At 54.5% G+C, this 16,246-nt stretch overlaps 3 protein-coding genes across 3 annotated transcripts in view; 1 reads left to right on the forward strand and 2 right to left on the reverse strand.

Moving 5' to 3' along the window:
- Window positions 1–2,533: 2,533 nt before the first annotated feature.
- On the reverse strand, window positions 2,534–3,594 carry BU25DRAFT_415113 (uncharacterized protein). The gene has a single exon (XM_033707468.1). The coding sequence runs from the start codon at window positions 3,282–3,284 to the stop codon at window positions 2,790–2,792; it is 495 nt and encodes a 164-aa protein (XP_033556814.1). The 5' UTR covers window positions 3,285–3,594; the 3' UTR covers window positions 2,534–2,789.
- A 3,048-nt stretch (window positions 3,595–6,642) lies between these two features.
- BU25DRAFT_462724 (alpha/beta-hydrolase) lies at window positions 6,643–12,523 on the reverse strand (the record flags this gene model as incomplete). Its single annotated transcript, XM_033710540.1, has 3 exons — window positions 6,643–8,878; window positions 10,307–11,760; window positions 12,284–12,523. 3 exons carry the CDS (start codon window positions 12,521–12,523, stop codon window positions 6,643–6,645), a joined length of 3,930 nt encoding a protein of 1,309 aa, XP_033556815.1.
- A 1,319-nt stretch (window positions 12,524–13,842) lies between these two features.
- BU25DRAFT_415117 (uncharacterized protein) overlaps window positions 13,843–16,246 on the forward strand; it is a 3,982-nt gene continuing 1,578 nt past the window's right edge. Inside the window, exons 1-2 of the mRNA XM_033707469.1 lie at window positions 13,843–15,340; window positions 15,412–16,240. Coding sequence (XP_033556816.1) covers window positions 13,954–15,340; window positions 15,412–16,240 — 2,216 coding nt within the window. The 5' untranslated portion in view covers window positions 13,843–13,953. The remainder of the gene's footprint in view (window positions 15,341–15,411; window positions 16,241–16,246) is intronic.

The following is a 16,246-nucleotide window of genomic DNA, read 5'->3' on the forward strand; positions in this document are numbered from 1 at the left end:
TCCTTAATCAGACCGGAGAGAAAGGCCGCATGCTTGACTTTGGTCAGACTTGAAGAAAGGTTTGGCGGTTTCTTCCAGCTGATTTTACATTGTATATAGCCCATGACGACTCGAGGTTGTTCAGAGGTACTAAGCACTCTTGCACTGCCCTCTTGCCAAGGGCCCAGTCCCAGTTTGGCTGGCTCCCAGCTAACCGCCCAAAAAGGGCCCCAGCTATCGAGTTAGCTGCACACTTCTGCTCTTAGCTCCTCGCATCGGCACTCTAAGCAGCAAACCCCAGACTTTTGTTTCAAGTCAAGCCGTTGCTGAGACTCGCTAAGCTTTTGTTGCTTCTACAAGTCAGCAAAACTGACGAGTAAAAACCGGGTGCTTGTTGCTCAGTTATCTAATCTCCTGGCAGTTATCTCTGTGCCACTACAGGTCGGCTTCCCTTCTGTCGCCCGCAAGCTTGGTTTGTTCGCGTGCGCTCAAAGAAATGGTGGTTCTCCGGGCACTCTCATGTGTAGAGAGGTAGGTTCTGCTGACAGATAGATGTCTGAAGTCGCCGAGCCGTAAACATGATCAAAGCAGTCCACAGGTTCGAGGTACATCCGTCCAAGCCAAGGGCATATAACTTGCAGCTATTCGGGTCTATAAGTGCAGTCGTGACTGCGCAAGGCTGCGGAGCCAGAATAGCAGTCTCTGTCGGTCATCCGGATGAGATCAAGACATGCGCCGTGTCATGGCGTCATAGCATATCTCGCAAATTCAAGAGCACGATAACTACTGCTGAAGAACCAGCGATGTTCACTGTTGATTACTGCCAGCACGGCTCGAGTGATGCTTGACCCCACAACACGTTAGCGGGGTGTATGCAATCAACGGTGAAGCTGGAAGCAAGCTGCTGTCCGCACGGCTGTTGTGTGGCCACCAACATCCAGAACACGCGAAGCCAAGGCAGACGTCACCCTCCGATGATTGCCAAGAATGCAAGGAAATGACCCGCTCCGCGTTGAGCTTCAATGAGCATTCTTTCATAGGCCGAGAAGGCTCAAGCCCATCAACTTCCTTCGAGTGTTCTCAATCGGTACCGGTCAATTCCAGAGAGTGCTGTCAGCCAGGCACCTCCACTCCAGCTCTTGTGCACCATTCCAGATTAGGCCTTAGTGCTCACAGTATATAACGAGCCTTGGGCGTGAACGACCAAAGACGTGTGTACGTGCAAGCTCACATGTATCCTAACCTTGTAATAGGCAAGCAATAGTCTAAAGGCAGCAAGAAGGAGAAGAAGACAGCCTCTGTTTGTTTTACGGATCTGATGTTGTATAGAAGGCTGCGTTCTTCTCCTTATTGCTGCGCTTCGTCACCTTTCTAGGGTTATTGTTGCCTACTTCATGGTTGTTGTCTCCTTCGTGGCTGTTGTCTTCGTGATTGCGTGGCTGTCTCTTCTCCTTCCTTCACCAGCCCATGCGATCAGTGACATCTTGGCGCCAATGAACGCAATTGGTGTTCCCTTCGTGCGCTTCGCATTCGACCAATAGATTCTCCCGCTCATCTGCCATATCATGCGGATACATTGCTTGCTTCGTCACTTCGTTCCTCAGCTACGCAATAAATCAGTTAGCAGCCACCTCAATACATCACAATTCTGATCACATTCTCCCCATTAACAAGCGCCACCAGAACATCAAAGTGTGGACCTCTCATATGGACCGTAGAAGCCTGCAACTCTTGTTGGGGACCATTACCAGCTTTGTGCGAGTTCAATCCTTGTCTCTACAGCGATAGCACTAGATGTAACATACCCTTTTGAAATTGCCAACCATACCTAGGTAACGTGTACAAGGCTAAGCGTGCCTCGTTCAATGAGTGAACACAACATCACGAAAAATCGTCATCCAAAGTATGATTACAATCCTCCAGGATCTCCCAAATGTATCTGGCTGTCGATTTTTTCCTACCGATGTGCGCAATGACATGTTCTACTTCCCAAACCACACATTTTCAAATTCCCTTGACTTTGATTTGCACTTCAGACGTAGCCCCTCCAGCTTCTCCGTGGCGTGCTTCGACAGGTGCGGGCAGGCACAGGCCTCGATGCCCTTGGTTTGAGTATGAGTGCAATTCTCGAGGGGTATGCCGGTAATGAAGATGTGGGCGCAGCAGCCAAAGTAGAGACAGACTTCCTCAGTGCACATTGCTGATGTTTGTGGCTGCAGTGCTTCCTTTCCAGGGCAACAATGTAAAGAAAGATGTATACTGGGTACGGGAGTGACAATGGTGAAAGATACTACTCAATTCTGTTTGGTGTCTTGGTTGATTATCCCATTCACAAAGTGTGAGTTGAGACCGAGTGTGATCGAAAAGCATTGAAACACTGAATGTCAAACTATTCAAATATGACCTGTTGGCAAGAAAGAGACAAAACCTCGCTGCTATGCATTACAAATATGATGTACTCAAATCTCCCAAACCAAACCATATAGATACAATTGGTATAATGCTTTCAAGATAACGTGCTTCTGCCCTCGTAGTCGACAGGGCCCCCTTGCTAGCTTGGAATCGATGTCCATCGTCTTGTAGGATGTGCAGTGCTGCTTGTCGACCCAGAGCTCTGTAAAAGGTATAGGGTCTAATGGCGGTCGTTATTTGATGAAGTGGGCACATGGTACAGAGCACACGGATGATGCTGCTGAGTACGTGCTTCGTCGAAGATTGATAGGTATCCGGAAAGCGGTCTTTGTAGGGATACTGTGTTGTCCAACTACTTCGTTGTTCCTTCCTCCCTCCTTTTACTTGGTAAGCAGCGCCTATCGTAGAACCTGTCTCCACATGCAATCTCTGCACACTCCTTGGCTCCTGTCAATAACCTCATGGTCCCTTTGAGTTTCGGGACAGGCAAATCCAAGGCGTTCTTCTTCGGCCTGTCTGCAGATTCGCAGAATCTCTCCGCTGGGTCTTTGAGGCTGGGGGATCCAGTGTTGGCAGGTGTAGACGATGTAATGTATTGTGCACATGTTGAGTAGCTCGAATGGTCCAAGTGGCTGAGCTTGGTACTTGTGGTAGGAAACGTGAAAGTTGAAGAGGTATAGTGGTTTGGAATGGTGAAAGCAAGAAGGCGGCGTCTGGATGCAGAGTGTGCTGAGTAAATGATGAGAGCCTATGCAGCGGACGGGCTGGCTACAGATACAAATAGGCGGTGGAAGCAAGTACAGGAAGTCTGCAGCCTTCAAGTCATATGATGTTAAATATGAAGGTATGCAAAAAGCCCTATCAGAAAGAGCAACCTTGGAACGCACCGACATGTAGCACAGAGCGCTCCCTCATTGAGGAACCCGTCATCCCCACCCTTACCGCTGACCTCGCATATCCCTTCTCTTGCAAAGCCATTCACGAGAATACTATAGGACGGGCGAACTAGGAAGAGTGGCTTGCTCAAACAGGATTCTGACTGGGATGAGGGACGACCCAATGCAGTGGTCGTTTCTTCTCGAATGGTCAGCAGTCGCAAAGGCAGCAACACAACCGATCGCAGAGCTCGCCGCCACCGTTAGTAGCATAAGGAGATGAGAATTCTCCTTCGAGTCGACCAGCAGGCATGTTGCACAGGAGAATCTTGTGGGGTCCAGTGACGCAGGCACAGGGCGAACCTAAAGGTCCGAGGTGGCCACGATCGATCCGCGCTAGTCAAATTCTGTCCAGCCTGCAGCCAACACCAACACCAGGCCACTGCAAGTCGCCCGCGCCCACGAGGCTTGCCGTACCCACATATGCGGCCATCATCAGACCAAGGTTCGGCTCGTCACAACTAAGCAACGAATATGCACCAAGCCGTGAGAAAAGCTAGGGGCGCCCGTTTCCCGCGGATCGCAAGGCTAGCTGTTCAACGTCGATCGACAGCTAGTTATAAGACCGTTACACCCCCGGTAGCATTCCAACGCACCTCAACGTACCATGGAGTTGGAACAGCTAGATGTAGTTGGAGGTGCATAAACAAAGCGATCTTGGTCCGATGTAAGGCCGCATTCATACTCGACCGATCCGTTTCCTGAAAGCAAGGCTCTCGCAACAGGGGGAAGAGCGGTCAGGAATCCGACATACTGGTCAACGATATTGACGTGCATACTCAAAGTTTGACTCGGTTCGATTGGCCTGAAATGCCATCTGCGAGGGGTGCTCGATTCGTACGATGTTGGTGCAGAGTTGCACTTGACGGGTTCTGCTCGAAGGAGCGTATCATTTGTCACTGCAATACAACGTATCATTCCACCACACGATGGTGTCGCAACGCTCACCGCTACGGACACCTCGAATCGAAATGATGGAGAGTACCTGAATGCTCAGCAAGCATGGCCTTTTGCTTGTCGATGCCGCCAGCTTGGAAACTGTCTTATGACCTGATCACAACAGCAGCTTTAGTATTCGGTAATCGAGACTTCTCAGCGCTACTACCAGGGACGGCAGAATATTGTGACCTTTTGGGAGTTTGAATCAAGTTCAACAAGGCAAAAGTGGTACCAGACGTACTCATTGCAGAAGTCTTGCGAGACATAGCTTCCAAGCTTACGGAGCTTAGATTTGCAGGTATCGGGCGCTAGGGCCCAAGAGATCTGCTGCGGACGATCTGTGTACCACCCTCAACTGATCTGACAGTACGCACCTCATCTCCATGAAGGGGGAGTGCATCTCGGCAACCATCACGGTACTTTCCTGCTACCCAAGAATGTGGTACATTGTCTTAGGTCACACGGCCAGATATTAACATTAGCTTCATCTCCACATTTGACGCAAGACTACATCACCAGCATATGGCACGACGACAAGGCGTCTCAATTCTCGTCGCCCAAGTTTCACTTTTACCGCCTTCCTTTGACGGCGCTATCACATTCACCAACTGACGTCTCCAATCGGACCCCCAGTCTTTCGACTTGACTCGTACATAATCTCTCTCCCTTGTTACCATCATTTCAAGCCTTCGAGACTAGAGTTCTTGGCGAGATGTCATACCCAGCAGTATGGTCACGTTAGCAAAAGTACAATATGGTAACATTGTCTCAGTTCCTAGCACCACATAACAATTTCAGGTATTCCATACCTACCATCTGAAGCTCATCGAAACAATCGCAAAACAGCAACACAACTCAATGACCATTGCTAAATCATTCCGAGCACCATGTTCAAGCCGTTCAGCGCTTTAACCCACAAGCCCAGGTATGCGATGTTATCCAACGCATTCGGCCGCACCACAGCATGAACCCCCCGAGTCGTTAAAAGGCTTTCTCTTAAAAGATCTCAGCCTCAGGTCTTTCATTATAAGGTATCTTTCGAGATGTCATTTCTAATATGATGGTCCCGTCGGCAGAAATAGACCAATCCTTCACTGTGCCCCTCTCGGCTACCACTCAAAATAGCCAGATGCCAGACCACCCGTCCATTAATTATCCCGACGTCATGTTGAGACTATAATTATTTGTGCGATCAATACGCACTATGGTGGCACGCGGAAGTCGCCAGCAAATTTTAGGCATGACGAAGGCTATACGAACGTTGCAGAAAACCATCACTCAGCGCAAATAGTTGCACGCTTTGCCAACGGACAAGGGCTGTGGGGATCTTGTTGGTTTCAGCCGCTTTCATCTCATGCCTAAATAGATTGTTTCTTTGTGTCTTGCTTGTTGCAGGTGCCTATATTAGTAACACCTCATCGCTCGTAGATAGCATCCAAGAATTCATCTCATCTGAAGTTCACATCATAGATCAAGAGATCGGGCCCATCTGTGGGTGTGAAACCGGACAGAGTGGAAAGCAACGCTCAAAATCTACTCGCACCTCACGCACACAATTCCTCGGCATCGTTTGTTCACAAATCGATACCTTCGCATCTAGCACTGACGAAGCTTAGTCAAAAATAGATTCAAATACCAAGAATGATGGAGAGACAAGGTCGATTGAAGCATTGAATCCGATAATGTAGCCTCGAATCCTACGTAGAATACGAACAACTCCTTTCCATCAAGGATGTCACATACTCACTGCCGCACCACCGTCTGCGCTCTCAACCCTACAGCGCGAAACGCTGTGACATGGCTCCCATACGAGCACCTATGCCTCTAACAGTGACCTTTGGATACAGTCACCCGCGTCGTGGCCTGAAGCCTTCAGGCTCATGTCCCGCTGCTTCGCCGCCACTTGTGCACACCGAAGAGGCATGCAGAGCTCTTCTGTTGCTCCGTCTCGCGGCATATCATGTATGTCAGGCCCAGTCGGGAACCAGCCGGCGGGCATGTCAGCGGAGAAGTCGAGTCAGCGTCGTGCGTTTCCGATGCAAGATCGCGTCGTACGGGCATTGTCACGATGGCTGGCGAGACAGGGCGGTTGCACCGCGATTCGCTGCAGATTACAACACCATCCAAGACCCACATATGCGCGTGGCTGGGGCTGTAGAGAGCGCAGAGGAAGGCGCAGACCAGGTTCGGTCGAAAGTCGCAAGCACCAAGACTTATCTGCTCTTCACTCGTTGGATTGAGAAGCAACCGCGGCGGAGTAACGCCAGATGTCTTCGTAGTCTGTACTTGAATGAGTGCTGCCGCTGCGATACGCCGAAAATGCTACCATGTATATATGCTTGCTTGCAAACGATGTCGTCGACCCAAATGTTATCACTTATTCCAACAGCCCCTCGCCTCCAAGACCGCCTGTCAAGCCCTTCATCCGCCTTCCCAACAGATCATCTTCGCTTGCCAGACTAACCAGTGACTTTCTCCTGCCCTTTTCGATTTTCCTTACCCTCCCTCTGCCGCGTGTCGTACGTTCACTTGCGCCTTCCACCCTATTTGCATGCTCTTGGGGCGGCGTAAGCTTCGTCTTGTTCTTCGGCAGGACCGTCATCTCCAACGGCCTGTCTTCGTCTGCCGACGAGGCAGTCCCAGAACGGTAGTGGTGCCTCGTCCTTCTCGCACTCGGACTCCTCAACCCATCGACCGCTTCCGCCAAACCCGGCGTCGCCCCACTGCCAAAGTAATCATCCCGACTTCTCAGCCACGGCGTGACCGCCGTACTAGGCCCCGTGCTATCGAGGGCCTCGCGACCCTCAGCCGCAGCGAAGGCCTTGTCGATCCACTTAGCGCAGCGGTAGATGTACTTCCAGCCGTCTGGGAAGACGCCGACGAACTGCAGAAAGCCGTGGGAGATGCCGGGGACGAGGTCGACGTTTACCCAGTCTTCTTCTCTGAACTCGCCGCGTGCCCAGTCCAGGCCTAGTTCTTTTCCTGTGGTGAACTCGGCGCGTTTTGCTTGTCGAAGTCGCCCTGCGAAGATGACGGTATCGTCGACAAGCGGGTCTCGTTCGCCGGTTAGCATCCAGGTCCGGGGGAACTTTGCTAGAAGCGACTCCGGGGCCAGGAGCGGTGAGAGCAGGAAGTCGGTGCTGAAGTCCGGGCGGTGGTGAGGACCAATATATAGAATGATCATGGCGCGCATCATCTCTGGGGTCAGGATGCGGTCGTTGAAGTACGAAATCATCGACGACGTCGCAAGGCGAGTTTTGATAGCGGTCGCGGGTGGCGCTGGGCCGGCAGCCGGTTTTTGGAAGACACGGGGTGTTTCGGGAGAGCTGCGGGTTGCTACTGGCGACATTTGGTCGGGAGTCGCGACGGGGTGGCCATTGGCAAGGTCGGAGTCGATGTTGGGAAGGGCGGTGGTGTCCTTATTGGTGTGTGCAGCGCTGAGCTTGATCATAGTTTGGGGTGAAGTCAGCACGCGTTCGCTGGTTGGCGTATTGCCATTGACCATGCGTGCTCTTGGTTCCTCGTCTTCGCTACCAGAGCCATCGGAGCCGTAGGGGGTATTGGGCGCGAGGTGACGGTAGTCATCGCTCTTGTGTCGGAGGATGGGCCTGTTGGTCTTTCGTACTCTTCGGTCGCGGATGAGCGCCATCTGCTCGTCTGTCATCCAGTTTCCAATGTTCATATCGAGTGCGGGGTAGACCAGCATGCAGCCGACTGGCGGTGGTAGCTCAAGCTCGCCCTGCCACCGCCGCGTCGCAGTCGAACCGCTCTGTAGGATCATGAGGACCATGGCCACAGCCAGATTGCCTCCCGCCGAGTCACCAGATACCACGATTTTCGGCTCCTGCTCGCCGGAGAGCCCCATGCATCTTCCTCTCGTGGCAACGATTGTGTGGTAAACATCGTAGCACTCGTTCAGCGCATACGGATACGGCCACTCGGGCGCCTTCCTGTAGTCCAGACTCAACACCGGCAGCCCCGTCTTCCCCGCCCAGCCCATAAGCTTATCGTCGTGGTTCCGCGGATCCATGGCCACAAAGCCACCGCCCGGAATGTCCAAGACAATCTTATCATGCTTCTTCAGCGCACTGATGGGACCATTGAAGTACAGCCATCCGACAACCGGCTCCTTGTAGCTGCCTCCCTTCGGCCTCGGTATTCTGATCTTGCGCGGCGGATACCACATCAGCCTCGGGCGCATGAGGTTCGTCAGCGCAGCCAGATACGGCGTCGTCCCCTTGTTCCACGCAACACGCAGATGGTCAACCGTCAGCGTCGCCCTGATCTTCCTGACCTTCTCATCCGCCTGCTCCGCGCATATCAGATAGTACACGCTGAACACCATGGACAAAAAATCCCGCAGTCCCTTGCGCTTTACCTTCATAGCCGACCAGAACCCCGCGTCGAGGGCTGTGGTGACCCATGTTGCACGGAAGTAGGAGCGCGAATAGAGCGAGGCGAGCGGCTCGGGGCATTCGAGGCCGACGAGCTTGCCGAAATTGCGGGCGACGTAGAGGTAGAGCAGCGTGACGAGGACGCTCTGCCACACGGTGAGCTTGGAGGAGAGGAGCGACGAGATGCGGCGGAGGAGCGGCGGCCCGTGGCGGTCGCCGCTGTGGGAGTGTTAGCTGTGGTATGTGAGGCGCGGGAGGGAAGGAGCGTGCCTATAGAGGTAGAAAGACCAGAAGGAGACGACGGCAAGCACTTGGATCTTTCTAAACTGGACCGACGGGCGACCCAGGACGTGGTCTATCATAGTCGCCGTCTCTTATTGCTCCCTTCTGTCCTTGTTGCTTGTCTTTGTTCCCCCGCAGTGTTGTCCGTTCAGCGCTGTCGCGTCCAGACGTCATGAATGCAGAGTCGCAGCAATCCCTCACACTCGAAACATCGCCTAGACAGTCACAAGAGCATTCATACACGGTGGAAGTCGACGAGGTCGTCGTGTCGAAAAGACAGCCTAGCCAGCCATAGTCGCCCATCGTCCATTTACCCACAACAAGCGCGTCGTCTTAGCTCCATCCGGGCTGTGGTTGGTCTAAAGCACGCATGTGACAACGGTGAAAGAGCTCCGGCGTGCCATGTGAGACCGCATGTGAAGGCGCTATGATGTCGCCCCGGCTTTGTTGCTCTCGGGGTCCGGAGCCGAGCGGATCCTTACATAAGCGCGGCTGGTGTGCGGCGGTGCAGCCTGTGCCACCCGCCAATAGCGCTGCGTCGATTTGAGGACGAAGACGGCCTTGCGAGCGCGGACGCAAGGGAGAGGCAAGGGGCTGGTTGTGCGACACTGCTCCTTTGTGTTGTGAGGCTGGGGCGTCGCGCAAGCGAGCGCACATGAGCGCAGCCACAGCCTTCTCCATTGTCTTCTGAACGGGTCATGTCAGCCACAGGAAAGGCACGACTACGCTCTTGGCATTCAACAGAAGCCTACGAAGACTGACAAATCTCTAGCGGAAAGCATTCGCCGTCCGGTGGAGGAAGCTAGACGTCCTACAAATGGACGGCGGCTAACAATAGGTGTGCGCGATTCTGCAGAGGCTGTACGGTACGTCTCACTGGTCTCCATTGCCTGCGAATGGACATGCTTTGTTAACAGACATGCAGAATCTTGGCTATCATTGCAACGCCTACAGTAACGATAGCATATCGCTCAACAAGGTCGTCCTCTTTTGTTGGACAGGTGAGGACAGTCCAAGAAGAGCTACATGCTGTTAAGCCTAGAGGATACTTGCTCTACGCGGAGTGGTTGAGAATTTGGGGTTACGTTAGCGTGTATCTCGAGATTGCCTTCGTCCTCTACAAGTCAACAAACGAAGGTCGATGCTGATGCTCATGATCCATTAACGCCAGTGGTATAGCCCGTGCTCCCCACTTTCCTATCCAACGTATGTACTGCAAGTAGTAGCCTTGTGTATCCACTACTTCCAACATAATCTCCACACAAGAATTGAAAGGGAAGCACCACCCGACGCCAGCCACCCCTATCACCGCCGAGAAAGCTGTCCACCCGAACCTCATTCGCAACAGTCCCACACTAACCTTACGCCTGCTTGCTCGCACCAATCCCCCTAACCCACTCGCTAACCTCAAACCCCACCCTCCTCAAACTCGCATCCGCAAACGCCTTCCCCTGCGCCTTCAACACCGTCAAACAGCGAACCTGATCATCCAGCTCCACCATCTTGCCTGGCGGCGCCTCCTTAGCATCATAGCTCTTGACATACAGCGTGAGATCCGGGCCCACGGTGCCGCGCCACAGTGTCGCCATCCACTGCCAGTGATCTGTAGGACTGTACGCGTCCTGAATTGGGATACGGGAGGCGTAGGCGACGGAGGCGTGGAGCTGGAAGGTTGGCAGGATGACGATGGGCTTCTTGCTTGCGGCTAAGGAGGTGAGGGTTGACATGGTTAGGCTGGGGGACGCGGATTTGCGCGGAGAGTCTGGGGGCGTGGCAGAGTCTTTGCGGTTGGTAGTGTCCGTTTCCTCGTCCTTGGATGAGAGGGAGTCGGAGTGCGTGATAGGTGTGGTGATGTAGCGCGTCATTTCTTTGGATTTTCCGTGCCAATCCTTGATCAGGTCGAGGTACTCTTCGAAGGTCGCCTCCTTATTGTCGGCGGGGGCTTTTGGGGGTTCGGCAATGTGGGAACTGTATTTTCCGTCTTTGCCGAGGAAGTCGTTCAGCCATTCCGTGAGATCTTGGACAGCTTTCAGGTCGTCACCTTCGACAGCGATGATAGCTCCTCGGGCCTGTACAGCAGGGCTCCTCGGGCCGGGATCCTTTAGCGGGGCACAGATACGACCGAGCAGCCTGATCCTGGCTTGGTAGGGGACGCTAAGTACCATTGCTTCGACGCTTCTGCTCTGGTCATGGTGTTGAGGAACAACAATGTTGATGTCAGAAGCAGACGAGCTGTTGCGCGGCAGCTCGTGTTGAGTCATGCGTACCTCACGAGGAGTCCGGGCGGAGGGAGGGTGCATGCTAGCTGTGTTTGGGGGTGACACGCGCACGTGGATGGGCGGCAGTGACTCGCGACGGGCCGCACTCTGAGGGTAACAAGGCCCTTCAGGCCTATGAGCAGATGGAGGTGGTTCATAGTCATATCGACGTCTCTTTTGTCCTGGTGTAAGAGGGCTATACATCTCTTGTTCATGGATAGAAGGAGGAACCTGAATGTTACTGAGTCTTGACTGGCCTGGTCCGCGACGAGCAACAACTGGCGAATCTAGCGAAAGGCTGCTCATCATGGGCAGGTAGCGTGTGGTCGGTGTGAGACCTTCAGAAGTATTTGGTGGCGGCAAGGTGGATGTGCCTTGAGGTTCGGTAGGGTAGGGGCTAGTGGGTGGCTTGATACTACGACCACCACACCTTGGGTAACGGTATTTATCAACAGTTGTATGCTGGCCGATGGGGTTCAATGGTGGCGATCCAGGTTTACTGATTCGGCGAGGTTGATATCGATAGTCAGGATGCTGTTCGTGATGCCTGGCTTTCTGCTCCTATGTGTCATATTAGTCTACACAGACATGCCGCAAGGGAGGCTCGAAGGCACACTAACCTGAGCAAGGTCCTGCCAAACTTTTTTTTCCTCGTCACTCTCCGCTGTCCACTTCTCACCAATGATTTTCGAAATGTCGGATTGTTCAGACCTGGATTGTTACGGATGATATTTTGCTGATGGTGCTGTCGATAAAAGATAAACGCTACAAAGGAGTCAGCCGCTGACCAAAATTGCGCCGCAAACAAAGAAGTCGAGGTTCTTTGTCCACAAATAGGTGTGTTCGAATTGGGCAGTGCCACCGCCGCAAACAAAGAAGTCGAGGTTCTTTGTCCACAAATAGTTGTGTTCGAATTGGGCAGTGCCACCAACCTCCCTAGGCTACCCAGCCGCCGAGACAGTGAATAAAGGATGACGAACTTACCATTCTTTGGACGGGGAATTTTCAGTTCAGCCTGACAGAGACAGACATGTGGTGAAAGATCCCCAGACCCCGTAGAAACAGCACTTGCCAGAGTCTTTACATCCCTAGCACTCTCGCATTCGACAGATTCTTCTGTATTGTCATCAGCTTCGAGGGATGAATTCCTCTTCCTGCCATCTCGTGGCGAAGTAGGGGTCGGCTGCTCTTCCTCGGTGCGTTGAACGGGGCTTGAGTTTGGCGCAGATTTCGGTATTATCTGGATTCTAGTACTCTCCCTCAGATTGCGGCCAGGCTTTCCGTCTTCTGTTGGAGATTGCAAGTTATCATGGCCAACTTGCATGTTTGACTTGACGTATCTCCTGGGCACTCTGAAGAACGGAGCGACGTGAGGCGGAGGGGATGAGGACCGAATTGGCGGCAATATACAAGTGGCCAACATTTTGCAGAAGACGACGAAGCAGCCGATCTAATGGGTCCCTTTGAGAAAGCTGTTCATTGTAACGTCCCTCACTGTGTGCCGAGAAGGCCGCCGTGGCGAGAAATACGAGTGGTACTTCGACTTCACACACTTCAACCGCTCCGCAACCCTCAGCAGCTGTTGCAGTATCGTATCCATTGTGTGCTGTAGGTATTGCCGAACGCGCCGATATCTTCACGTATGAAAATTACACTCGCGTTGATGCCTTCCGTGCCTATCCTGCGTCGCGCCTTGTTTTGTCGCAGAATGGACTTTCCTCAATCGCAGGCCACCAACAATCACCCTCGGTAATCAAAATACATGCAAGTGCCCTACCTGATCGTAAAGCCCTGCTGCAGTCCTCGCAAGCTAACAGCAGCGCTGTATTGGGTGCTGTGTAAAGGTTCATGTAAGGTTGCCACCCGCATCGGTACTTGTGAGCCGAGCGACTACTAATCCAAGCTAGCGGAGCACGACCCCGCTGGGCTCACATAATCAGCATCGGTAACTCTGTGCATCAGTACTGCAGCTGACTCGTACACGCCGCTCCCCTCCAGGCGGCTGAGCTCCGCTGTGCCAAGGCGAGCGGGACAAGGCTGACGACCATGTGTACAGCGCTACCGTGCTAGGACGATAGCACTGCAATACTAGAAAGACATGACATAATTTTCTATTGTAGATGATTGCTAACTCTAGTCTGCAGCATTTGGAAACTCGTGCATCTACGAGTCCCGCTGCCAGCCTGCTTCATGCCCGCTTCCTTTTCAGAGAGAGGCAGCCATCATTCGTTCAGCGCAGCCGCCTGCCTGCACATGCACCAGCCTGCAGCTGTTTCCGCCCCCAATCACTTCGTATCAAGCGACAGGCGCGCGCTGGCAAGGCTGTGCGGGCACGGGGGACAAGCTTCCTGCGCTATGCCACAGCTGCTGCGCCCACGACAGGACTGATTGCTCCTGTAATGCCTCACGCACTGGCGTCCTGCTGCTCCTACACCTCCATGTCCTCAGGCGTGACGAATGCTGCCTCTTCCGTCTGGTTCAGCCAAGCTCGCACATATGTCCATCTAGCGCGCACGTTGACCTGTCTACCACGCCCATCACCCGCGCGCCGACGCGCTACCCATGGCTCGGCGCCGGCTCGACGCTGCAGCGTACACGGTGGGATGGATATGCGCGCTGCCCGTCGAGCTGGCGGCGGCGCAGGTGGTGCTTGACGAGAAGCATCTGCCTCACGATGGCGTCAGCTCAGCCCAGTACACGCTGGGCCGCATAGGTAGCCACAACGTCGTCCTGGCATGCCTGCCGGCTGGCCAGATGGGCATCGGCGCTGCTGCGTTCAGCGCGGGGCAAGCCACGTCCATCTTCACGTCGATCCGCTTCGGACTGATGGTAGGCGTCGGCGGCGGAGCGCCGAGCGCCGAGGCAGACGTGCGACTAGGAGACGTCGTGGTCAGTCAGCCGGTCCAGCAGCACGGCGGAGTGGTGCAGTATGACTTTGGCAAGACGGGACCGGGCGGACGCATGACGCGGACCGGATCGCTGAACGCGCCGCCCAAGGCGCTGCTCCACGCCGTCACTCAGTTGAGGGCGTACCGTTATCAGGACAGGCAGGATAGAGGTTCTCTTGCAACGCATCTGTCAGCCTTTGATCAACACCCATACTTCAGCTGCGAGGAAGCCGGGCCTGACGTTCTGTTCAAGGCGACATACCACCATGATGGTGGAGCGACGTGCGAGCGTTGCAGCAAGGACCATGTCGTACACCGGACGACACGAAGAGCTGACGAGGAAGTGACCATCCACTACGGCACGATAGCGTCAGGCAACCAGGTGATCAAGGATGGAGCCACGCGCGACCGGCTGAGCGAAGAGCTGGACGGGGTGCTGTGCTTCGAGATGGAAGCAGCGGGCCTGATGAACGACTTCCCGTGCCTGGTGGTGCGAGGCATCTGCGACTACGCCGACTCGCACAAGAACAAGGCGTGGCAGCCGTATGCAGCAGCGACGGCAGCAGCGTGTGCAAAAGCGATCTTGTCACTCATCCCCGCGGCAGAGGTGGTGAAGACCGCAGCAGTAGGAGAAGCTTGCAAGTACCGCGTCCCCTTCAACCTTAAGGGTGTACCTGTGGGGAAGTTTGCAGAGCGGGCGAGAGATACGGAAGAGCTAGAGCAGGCGCTCCTGCAGCAAGACGGCATGAAAGAACGGCGGTTGCTGGCAGTCTACGGACTGGGCGGCGTGGGCAAGACGCAGCTGGCGGCCAACTTTGCCCGGCGATACCAGCACAGCTTCTCGTCAGTGCTGTGGCTAGACGGGAGCAGCGAGAGCAGCCTCAAGCAGAGCTTTGCGGCGTTTGCGAGCCGCATCCCCGCAGGCCAGATCCCCGAGGCCAGCAGGCTGTATGCCACCGACCAGGGCGGCGACGTCGACGCGGTGGTGAGAGATGTGCTGGGCTGGCTGAGCATAGCGGACAACAGCGATTGGCTGCTGGTGGTCGACAACGTTGATCGAGACGATCGACAGCGCAAAGAAGACACGGAGGCGTACAACGTGGAAGAGTACCTGCCGGAGGCCGACCATGGATCGGTGCTGATCACAACCCGTCTTTGGCATCTGGGCCAGCTCGGAGAGCGGTGGGAAGTGAGAAAGGTGGATAAGGAGCAGGCGCAGGCCATCTTCAAGATGTGGTACGGGAGGGGCGTGGGTGAGCATCTTGGAGTGTAGCTGCAGCGGCGGCTGTGGCCACGAGCGATACAGCGATGCTAACCATCACAGGCCAAGAGGCTGACGAGCTGCTGGGGCTGCTCGACGGGCTGCCGCTGGCCCTGGCGCAGGCTGCTGCGTACATGAGCGAGACAGGCACGAGCTTCAGCATCTACACTCGGCTGTACAAAGAGCAGTGGCGGCAGTTGATGGAGCCGCACGACGGCAGGCGCATGCCGCTGCGGAGCTACACGAACGGCAGCATAGCGACAACCTGGACAATATCGTACACGGCTGTCCGGGCAAGGAACAAGGCTGCCGCGAACCTGCTGCTTCTGTGGGCGCATGTGGACAACAAGGGCCTGTGGCATGAGCTGCTTGCCTCTGCATCGTGGAAGTCGGTTGTGGCTGCAGAGCGAACAGCAGCATGGCTTGGAGAGATGGGACGCAGCGAGGTGGAGTTTATCGAGGCTGTCAGGACGCTTCGGAGCTATTCACTGGTAGAAGAGGCGGGAGACCAGACAGGCTACTCGACGCACCCGGTGGTGCACCAATGGGCGCTGTACATGCAAGACGACGGGCAACGAACCGCGCTATCGTGGCTGGCAACTGTGCTTGTTGGGTTAGCGGTGCCGGGGAGTGACGAGAAGAAGTACTGCGAGACGCAAGCGCGACTTGTTCCGCACGCCGAGCGGCGCGAGAAGAGCGTAGTAAGAGAGGACAAGACGGACCAGAGGGCAAAGGATAGAGCTAGTGAGCAGGAGGAGGATGAGCAGACACTGCTGTGGGCAGTCCACAACTTAGGCAATCTTTACAGGGACCAGGGAAAGCTGGACAAGGCAGAGACGATGTACACACAGGCACTGGAAGGCTACAAGAAGGCGCTAGGCGAAGACCACACGTCGAC

The sequence above is a fragment of the Macroventuria anomochaeta genome, assembly GCF_010093625.1.
Source record: "Macroventuria anomochaeta strain CBS 525.71 unplaced genomic scaffold BU25scaffold_43, whole genome shotgun sequence".
Taxonomy (NCBI): domain Eukaryota; kingdom Fungi; phylum Ascomycota; class Dothideomycetes; order Pleosporales; family Didymellaceae; genus Macroventuria; species Macroventuria anomochaeta.